The 9,685-nt window shown below is 42.6% G+C and overlaps 2 protein-coding genes across 2 annotated transcripts; both read left to right on the top strand.

Annotated features, from left to right (window-relative positions):
- Positions 1 to 1,941: 1,941 nt before the first annotated feature.
- Positions 1,942 to 5,413, top strand: LOC124212300 (otoferlin-like). Its single transcript, XM_046612190.1, has 13 exons — positions 1,942 to 2,068; positions 2,138 to 2,340; positions 2,420 to 2,597; positions 2,664 to 2,857; positions 2,926 to 3,240; positions 3,314 to 3,646; positions 3,737 to 3,853; positions 3,908 to 4,042; positions 4,131 to 4,292; positions 4,395 to 4,664; positions 4,739 to 4,919; positions 5,045 to 5,271; positions 5,336 to 5,413. Exons 1-13 carry the CDS (start codon positions 1,942 to 1,944, stop codon positions 5,411 to 5,413), a joined length of 2,520 nt encoding a protein of 839 aa, XP_046468146.1.
- Positions 5,414 to 5,483: 70 nt separating this feature from the next.
- Positions 5,484 to 9,618, top strand: LOC124212298 (otoferlin-like). The gene is made up of 10 exons (XM_046612189.2): positions 5,484 to 5,597; positions 5,708 to 5,852; positions 6,019 to 6,148; positions 6,243 to 6,577; positions 6,680 to 6,810; positions 6,886 to 7,073; positions 7,161 to 7,396; positions 7,466 to 7,635; positions 8,041 to 8,141; positions 9,438 to 9,618. Exons 1-10 carry the CDS (start codon positions 5,484 to 5,486, stop codon positions 9,616 to 9,618), a joined length of 1,731 nt encoding a protein of 576 aa, XP_046468145.1.
- Positions 9,619 to 9,685: the final 67 nt, after the last annotated feature.

Genomic DNA, 9,685 nt, shown 5'->3' with positions numbered 1-9,685 from the left:
AAGGTTGGTCACCACAAGAAGAAGACGCGCGTATGCAATAGAACGGATACTCCGTACTACAATGAGGTAGGAAAGAATTTCTTAAAAAGACCTTTTTCTTTAAAGCAGCAAAATATTTCCACTTTTATGCTATTTAAAGCCAGCGGTAATCATTCATCGACTTGTAGCTCAGTGGACAATTTTTCAGGATACTTACATATATACAATCTGTTTCAGTACTTTGTCTTTGACTTTGCCTGCGACCTCGAAACGCTTCTCCGTAAAAAAATCACGATATCGGTATACATGCAGAATTGTTTGAGGCACTTGAAATTCCACGCGACAATTATGTTCGAAGTCGCTACTGTTTGGGATCAGCCCGGTAGGTTTGAGAATAATTTTACGAAATGAGCAAGACGCGTCGGTAGTATGAGAATAATATTTTCCGTAAAATTCTATCGATCTAATTCCCAGATCAGTAAATATACAGTAATTAATATCTCTACCTCCTCTTTTATAGACCATCAATACTACCACAAATGGGCCATGCTGGTGAATCCCAAGGACATGGCATCCGGACCTAAAGGCTACATCAAATGCAACATTACCGTAAACGCGAAGGGCCAGATGTTCAAATCTCATCCGGAGACAGACGGAGAAGAAGACATCGAAGGGTATGCTTGATTTTTTGTCGTAGAAGTACTGTGAGTAAAATTTTCTCAGCTCACAAATGCCTCAATGATCTATATCTGCTGAGAAAATTAGGATGCTAACGCAATATTGGCAAGGTCAAAAGGAAAACCAGTTTAACCGTGACGCCGATAAGTGACGGTGCCTTGAATTATTGATTGAACTCTGGTTCCTTTTCGGAGACAAGAGATTACTTATTCAAATAGAGAATAGATGATTTGTACAAAAGGCCACGCTCCGTGTAGACGGATCACGTCCCTCTCTGAGACGTCATCGAAATCTACTCGTCTGTTCGCAGCAATTTACTTCTGCCAATTGAGGGGGTAGGGAACAGACGCCGAGCTCGATTTGTCTTCTCGGTATATCGTGCCGATGGCCTTCCCGGGATGGACGGGTTTCTCCGCTGTCAAAATCACTCGGAGAATATCAATCCCTACATCCAGATATCGTTTTCCTCGAGTAAGGTATTGCGTTTCCTTCTTCGATCCATCCAATCATCGATAAAATGATTGGACCTCCGGGCAGCTTTGAATCCCTTGTACAATAGCGATCGTAAGATTAACTTCGTCGACTCCTGCTGATAGGTATGAAAATAATTTACACGAAACAGATCGCTAACCGCGTGGAAACTGGTTATACACAACCGTTTGTCGATCGATACCTTCGTCTATGATTACCGAATGTTTCGTAACGTCTCGCTTGCGGCCTTATCTCATTTCTCATCAACCCTCTAATATGATAAATTACCGCACATTATGCATAAAAAATTATTTCATCAGCATCAACGGTAGTCACGTAATGACAATATCCCGCGAGGGAGCGAGGCCATATCTTGGTCAATCACGATCTCCGTATCGTGACTGTTTTCATTACGCGGTATCAAATTAACGAAAAACTGTCCCAACGCGTCAGTGACCTTTCCATACATCCTAGCAAAAAATAGTACCGGGACGATCGATTCAAGCAGTTGATGCTTGCAAATAAATTGCCACCGTTTCCTTATAAGTACACCCAGAAAATTCTTGAAAAAGGTGAGCTGAAAAATAGCTCCACAAATTGGTCTCGCTTGCGGGACGACGTTGACAAAATTGTTTGTACGTGTTCGCGCATAGTGTTCCGTGAAAGAGATGGCAAGTGATCAAACTTGTACTATCTCACGAGATCATGACCTATAAAAATCAATACCGTAATGCCAATTTTCTACAGGGCAGAACGAGCACTGAACATAACAGTTTCGCACCGCAATTCAACGAGCGAATAATATTTAGGGAGATGTTTCCTCCGCTGTGTCACCGGGTCAGGATAGCAATAAAAGATAAGGGCTGCAGCGGGTGCAGAAAGAGCGTCGTGGCGTATCACATTTTGAACCTCAAGAAAATCTCAAGCTTCGGCGAATACGGTGAGATTGATCAAGGTCTTCGGAACGATCGACCCTTTCTGTAAACCTGATTTCGTGAATTTTACACAGCATTTTTACCCACGTTCGGACCGACCTTTGTCCATTTCTACGGAAGCGGAAGCACCCGGGAATGCAACTGTATCGGAAAATGCGTCGCTACCCTGCCGGCGCACAGAGGCCGTGTATTGCTCGCTCTCAAAACCGAAATCGACGACCCCGAGGCCCCTTCGACCCCCTTTGTTGAAGTCGAGCCTTGTATACCGGTCATAGAGGTTTGATTTCGTGCAGAATTCATTGACGAAGTAAATCCAGCTTACGGTTGATTGCAAAAATCATTTCTCCGAATGGCAGAGGAGCTTTTGGGAGACTGAGGAGTATCTTCTGGTGGGCATCGTTTTCGACGTCTCGATGATAGACCGTGGAAAATACTCGGGAAAGAAGATCAGCTTTGAAATAAGTCTTGGCAACGCTGGTAACAAGATGCTTTCTTACAGCCAATGCGTCGAGAGCAGCGGTGACGGGCTACTCGGTAAGATAACGATAAAGTATCAAATTCACTTCCAATCATATCGTGCCGTTTGCTAACGCATCGTAGAAAGAGTGACTGCAGAAAAAAGCCCAGACTTTGAGAGCACAACGGTACCAACAACTACGGCTACCATGGACCGGAAGTACGACTACTTACCGTACGCGGAAAAAAAACCGTGCATGTACGTTAAGTCCTGGTGGCCCAACCTAGAGTGGAGAATCTTCAACAGAAACGGGCTGGCTTCGATTGCTCGCTTCCTTGTAAGATGACGATAAGAAAAAAAATTGATATTTTACAATTGAAAAAGTAATAAGCTTATTGAAACTAGAGAAAGAAACTGGGAAGCATGGAGAAGTTAATGATCGTTCAACAGTCAATAACGTATAAATACTACAATGACATGATAAACGAGCTGTGCCATCGTTGCAAGAGGTATCTGAAGATGCTGGATGGCTGTAAGCTCGATGAAATTGGGGGGACAACAAAACTGGACAAACATAGATTCAACGTTTGTCATATGGCCGTTGAGGACATCCTGCAGGCCATAAAGATCAACGGTACTCTACCGAACAACAACTACGTCAGGATCGCAATGATTCATGCGCACAAGTATTTGCGCTCTCTGGAAGATATTATGGAAGATGTAAGTCGGTAAAGATCCAACATTTCTCTTGCGAGAATTCGAGGAGAGCATAGAGTGCCATTTGTATTTTCAGCCTCAAGACGCTCTTCCTGACGTGTATATCTGGATGATCACCGGGTCCAAGAGAGTCGCTTACACGAAATTACCTGCGTTTCTTTTAACGTATCAAGAGAATGAAGAATTTCGCGGAAAGTACTCCGGGGAACGCATCAGTCTTTTCTTCAAGGACCCCCTCGACGACACCCGAGCCATGGACCGGAGTGCCTGTAGTGCTGAAATATTCATATGGCTCGGAACTACGAAACACGTCAATGCCTGCTGGAGTATGATTCCACCGGGTTATGAAGTTGACCACGACGCCGAGTTGGACGCCTTTCCTTCCACGTTGGAATTCACCAAATCTGCAGTGAGAATTATCATTTATCCGTAACAAGCTGTCTTCAGAGTATAAAAATCTGGGGTCTTTCCTCTGACACTGAGTGCTCGAACTTTCTAGACATTCCAACTCCGTGCTCATATATTTCAAGGAAGATTCGACCCTGGGATGGATTCCTCGGGCCTCTCAGATCCTTTGATCCGAGTCATATTTAACGGACACACGTTGGCAACGAGAGTGAGTAACTTAAATTCTTGGCACAACGGTCTTTACCCGGGAATTTTTTTTCAGGTGATACGTGAAACTCTGGCTCCACTCTGGGATCAAACGCTGATATTCAAACCAATCATCGTTTATGGAGTCCGGGAACATATCAAAATGTACCCACCTAAAGTGATAATGGAAGCGTTTGACGAGGACTTATGCGTGAGTCTTTGGTAGACCATGAAATGTTAGCTTTACGTTCGTTGAATGGAGTCATCATTTGTCGAATTTCTTGCTGTAATCTGCACAGGGAAGTCTTGAATTTAATGGCAGATGCATCGCTACTCCCGTCGTAAAATTGAACACGGAAACATATTCGCCACCCGAATTTCCACCTCAGCTCAAGTGGTTCTTATTTCACAACCAAAAAGGAGAGAACGGAGCTGCTTTGGCAGCTTTTGAACTTATAGAGGTGAAAGACAAAACGTAAATCTGCATTCTTGAGAAGGAAAACCCATTTCGTGACCGTGACGTCACCTCCTTGACGGAACAGTGACTTAGTAAATATATGTAGACAGGTGAAGATGATATTGCAGATGTACCGATAAACGAGTCTACTGATAGCAGGATCTACAATTTACCGGACGATATCAGGCCGGTCATGTCCAGCCACCGTTTGGAGGTAATTTTTTGGGGAGTCAGAGCCCTGAAGAAGGTCCACTACATAACAGCAAACAATCCGATAATATCGGTGGAGTGCAACGGACATCTCGTCAAATCCGAGATCATGAAGAACTGTAAAAGTTTCAGTAATTTCGAAGAATCACACATGATGATTGACATTGTGAGAAACAAATTCCTTAAGTGCTGAGGTGGGTAACTTTCCAATTGAGACTTTTTTCTCGATGAATTTCATAGGATCTCCCAGAGCAGGACATCTACTATCCTTCTCTGACCATCAAAGCATACGATTTACGCAGTTTTGGATGCTTAACGTACCTAGGAGTCACTATAATCCCAACCATCTACGGGTTCATCGGACAACTCGTCTCTGAAGATGAGTATTTCGAAAAAATTATCGACAATGACGAGTCACATCGTACGAATAGTGCTGTAGAAAAAAATATATGTAAGAATGAACTGACACGCAAAGAATAGAATCGACACACATGTTTCGAAAAGATGCAGTTGATGACATCCTTCGTTTTTCTTATGTCTACACAGTGCCGCTTTCGAATGACTTCGATCCTGACCCACCTGAGACTGAAAGATTGATCAGTTACAAGCAGATGACGAGCAAGCAGGGAACATCTCGCTTTGCAGCCTTTGTGGGAGGAATGAAAAACATTTTTAAGTGGAAACGAAAAAAGCATTCAAAGGATGATATCGTTTACGGTACAGACGAGGATGAGTCCTATGACTGGTGGAGCAAGTACTACGCATCCGTACAGGTATAATTTACACTGAATTACCATTACGCGATCGAACGTTGAATAATACGTGCTCGAAATTTAGGAGGAAAGAAATACCGAAATGGGACAAACGGCCAAGTACCTCTACGACAAAAAGCCAATAGCCACGTTCAAGGTATGACGAAGTATGATCAAGAAATATTGGCGGTGGAATTTAACCAGTCAAATAGATTTATACTACAGAGCTGGAAATGGTTCCGGAATTTGAGAGCTTCGAGGACAGATTCACTGCGTTCCAATTGTTGAAGGGGAAGGTTACTGGCAACGTTGTCGAAGATGACAAAAATAAAGTTGGGATTTTCAAGGTGAATATAACATGTACGTGTAAGTGAACCATGTCACCGCCTTAGCAAAGTCCTTTGTCAACATCTCATCTAATATTAAAAAGAGAGGAAACTTAGTTTCTTATCGATAGGGGCATATTGCGATTTACCGCTGGCCTCATCCCTCGGGAACTGCGTGCAGAACGCGCATCGGAAACGATGCAGCGTTAGGGATTTGCGATGATTATCCCTCACCGGAGCCTTTGAAAGTCCTGGTTAGAATATACGTAATACGAGGTAGGTATGCTGGCTGCATAGCGAAGGATAGTAGCAAAAAAAAAAAATATCTTTATGATCTCGTGTGGCAGTGATCGTAAAATGCAAAGTGATAAAGTTACTCAGCTTTTTTATACCCAAGGCGAAACGAGAATAGCACTATTTTTAGTCTCTCAATTTATTCAAGGTATCAATCTTCATCCCAGAGATCCTTTGACCGGAAAATCTGACCCTTACCTTCGCGTACAACTGGGAAAGACAATATTCGATGAGAAAAAGATGTACATTGCCAATGAGCTAAATCCAATATTTGGAAAGTATGAACCTTCGATAAATGGTCTTTCACACCAAAAGCGAAACTCTAGCGCCCGACAAAAATCCTTAATATTGCACCGTGGCTTTCGAACGCAGAGTTTTCGAAATTGACGCGATGTTTCCAAAGGACTATCTGTTGACTATCCAAGTCTGGGACTACGACGCGACTTCCTCCGATGACTTGATCGGTGAGACAAAGATCGACATCGAAAATCGATACTATAGCAGGCACCGACCACACTGCGGAATATCTCGGATCTATACTGTGGATGGATACAACGCGTGGCGGGATCGGGAAAGCCCGATTGACATTCTCAACTACCTCTGCACAAAGAACAACCTCCCCTATCCCGAGTTTCTTGAAACAGAAGTGAAAATCGGAAGCCAAAGATTTCCGTTCACCTGCAAAATCGAGGGGAACGCAAACCTAGGCAAGCTATTCGTATACTTATATAAGAGGCTTTGAGAAGTCGAATTCCAACATCGAACACAAAAGTTTCGCGAAATATAAAACTTTTCATATTCGTATGCAGATTCGAAGGAGTGTATGGCCTTGAACGTACTTCACCACTGGCACGAGTTTCCAATATGCGGTACGACCCTGGTTCCCGAGCACGTGGAGCAACGTCCCCTGTTCAACAGTTCGATGCCGGGTCTGGAGCAGGTTCGAGAGTATCACTAATTGCAAAATTACATGGTGACTTTATCAAAGCGGTGGTACGTCCGCACTTATCCGCAGGGTAAACTGGAGCTCTGGATCGACATGTTCGGCGTAAGTGACCTCCCTCCGAGGCCAGCTATTGACATTAAACCGAAACCACCAGAGGATTACGAACTCCGTGTCATCGTGTGGAATACCGAGGACATTCCGCTGGTCGACAATCAGTTTCTTACTGGTGAAAAATGCTCAGATATCTACGTCAAGGGGTGCTTTTCATTATCGTTCGTATTTTGGTGAGATCGGTTCGAAAGGTATTAAGGCCGGTGACGAGGCGACTCTTTTTTGTTTACCAGGTGGCTGACCTACGACGATCATCAGAAAACCGACGTCCATTACAACTCGCTGACCGGAGAAGGGAACTTCAATTGGAGGTTCGTTTTCCGGCTGACATATCTAAAGGCGGAACAGATGATGCTCGTCACAAAGAAGCTCTCGGTATTCGCGAAGGACGCAACAGCGCAGAGATTTCCCTGCAGACTGAACCTCCAAGTCTGGGACAATGACCACTTTTCACCGGATGATTTCCTCGGTATATCGTTTTTTCGATTCCATCACAGGTTTGATGTGCGTTTTTTTTTATCAAGGATTTGAATTCCAGGCTCGTTGACCATTGATCTGCCCAAGATACCGAAGGGAAGTACGAACTCGAAGAACTGTACGTTAAAGCTGATGGAACCTGATGCACCAACGATAAACCTCTTCAAAGCAATGCGAATTAAAGCGTGGTGGCCATTCGTTCGATTGGAAAATGAAAAACACGTACAAGCGGTAAGGGAATTAAAAAGATAGCTATTGGATAGTATTCGACGTGGAAAAGACAAGACAAATTACGCGCGTGATTAGCAAAGGCTAGAATAGCCTGAAGCTACGAGTTCTGATTCTTCCTTTAAGCAAACACAGGTAGTGCAATTTTCTTATCTGCTCGAACGTAATCGTGTGCTTCAATTTACGAATTAATCAATTCTGGAGAAAGTAACGCAGTCTTACCATTAAATGAAGAAAAAATAAATTAAATCACGTTCGATTTTCCAAAAATGGCGTGTAAATCAATTACACTCGAATCCATTGTCACCGGATATTTTATAAATCAGACGGAAATTTTCCCAACGTATATTACTTCTTACGTATATACCTTCTAACAAATATGACGCGCTTTGTTCTCTCCGATTCTAGGGAAAGGTCGAAATGGAGCTGATTTTAGTCCCAATCGAAGAAGCTGACGAGAATCCCGTTGGACTCGGCAGACATCCTCCAGAGCCAATGGCACCGCCAAAGTGAGTCTTTCGTTAATGTAGAAACATTCTTTAACCGTACTTGGTATCACGCAATCGCAAGATGGTCTGGTGCGAGTAAAGAATTGATTTCATTCCAACTCACTCGAATTTCTCATTATTCTGATTGGATAACCCAAGAAGCGTTAAGAAAGCCAACGCCACGCGTGTACAGTTGACCGTAAAACCATTCGTAACTCGGTAATAAATTAGCCTTAAGAAAAAAAAGTACTAAGAATTTGAAACGGTCCAAAGGCTAATTTATTATGAACTGTTCGTTTGGACCGAATATTTCAACGCCACCTTCAAAACTTTCCGCATGTATAATATATAAAGTGTGATATAGATGTATGCGTTCACTCAATTCAGATGAAATCGCCGGAATCTTTTTGACTTCTTCTGAATAAATATAAAAGAAATGTTCTCGCCAAAGAGGGTGATGAGGATTTCTTCGTAATCATATCTCTAGAATTGGATTGAAAAACAACGATGTTGATTAAAACCTCTGAGTGAATATCGAAGAAGCCACGCGAACTACAACCAAATTGGAAAACCGCAAGAAATGGAATACCGTGATATCGAATACAGCGGAAATTGCTAAGTCGTGATTATTCAGCAATAGAATTCCTGTGATCCTTGATTCCGCAACGGATATAGAACTTGTATAATAGTCTATAAATATGGAATATTCGATCAAATTTTTATACACGACTCAGAAAGCCAATAGAACTTTCAAGTTAGGAAGTTTTAGATACACAGAAAAATAACTTTCTCTAAAAAACTAATTGGTAAACATGTTATCAATGCATAATACATTTTTATAATTTTTAAGAAGAAGAAATTCTTACGCACCGAGTTTCAACCGTAAATACCTGTAATTACTGGTAAATACGTGTTACCCCCGAGTTTGTCCAACACGGTATTGATCAGTTCATCGTCCTTGCGACAAGATACCACTAACCAACGACCTCAGCTTCGACCCCAACTCATCTCACTCATCTCTTGACTCTACTTTGAGTTTCACCCATTCTACCGACGTCTGTTTATTGGCTTCCCTTTGTGTAGATATAATCAATTGGCAAACTTTTGTTGGAGTTAGCTTTGTTCCCGTTTGTACTAATGGAGAGAGGGAGCCCTTTGTCAGAATTCGTCAAGAAGTTAGGAATAATTGTGCGCAAATCATAAGTGAAGAAGATGAGCTAGGACGTTATGACTTATATACCAGTGCAAACAAAAACTGCGGCGTTTTAACGCAGTACTTCATTAATTACATGGTTAATTTTTTTCTCTATCCGACAGCCGACCCGATACTTCGTTCTCCTGGTTTCGCAATCCCTGGAAAGCGTGCCGTTTCATAGTATGCCGATACTACAAGTGGAAGATTATTTTTGCCCTCTGCATGATGTTGCTGACAGTACTCATTGGCTGTGGAATTTACGCGTTTCCTGGATATTTTGTCAAACGGATTCTGGGAGCCTGAGAGTCGAATCAATCGACATGTTGCCTGGCCTTCAGTACGCATTAGTGACGTTGATTTTTTCCATCAT

The sequence above is a fragment of the Neodiprion pinetum genome, chromosome 2, assembly GCF_021155775.2.
Source record: "Neodiprion pinetum isolate iyNeoPine1 chromosome 2, iyNeoPine1.2, whole genome shotgun sequence".
NCBI classification, from domain to species: Eukaryota; Metazoa; Arthropoda; class Insecta; order Hymenoptera; family Diprionidae; genus Neodiprion; species Neodiprion pinetum.
Note: the sequence above shows the minus strand (reverse complement) of the source record. Positions and strands in the feature narration are given on the sequence as shown.

Excerpts from the sequence above, each read along its gene's own strand:
- LOC124212300 (XM_046612190.1), top strand. The coding sequence starts at position 1,942 with ATGTTTCCTCCGCTGTGTCACCGGGTCAGGATAGCAATAAAAGATAAG. Across the intron at positions 4,293-4,394 it reads CAGCTTTTGAACTTATAGAG|ACAGGTGAAGATGATATTGC; the intron begins GTGAAAGACAAA and ends AAATATATGTAG. Across the intron at positions 4,665-4,738 it reads CACACATGATGATTGACATT|GATCTCCCAGAGCAGGACAT; the intron begins GTGAGAAACAAA and ends TGAATTTCATAG.
- LOC124212298 (XM_046612189.2), top strand. The coding sequence starts at position 5,484 with ATGGTTCCGGAATTTGAGAGCTTCGAGGACAGATTCACTGCGTTCCAA. Across the intron at positions 6,578-6,679 it reads CGAGGGGAACGCAAACCTAG|ATTCGAAGGAGTGTATGGCC; the intron begins GCAAGCTATTCG and ends ATTCGTATGCAG. Across the intron at positions 7,074-7,160 it reads TCAGATATCTACGTCAAGGG|GTGGCTGACCTACGACGATC; the intron begins GTGCTTTTCATT and ends TTTGTTTACCAG.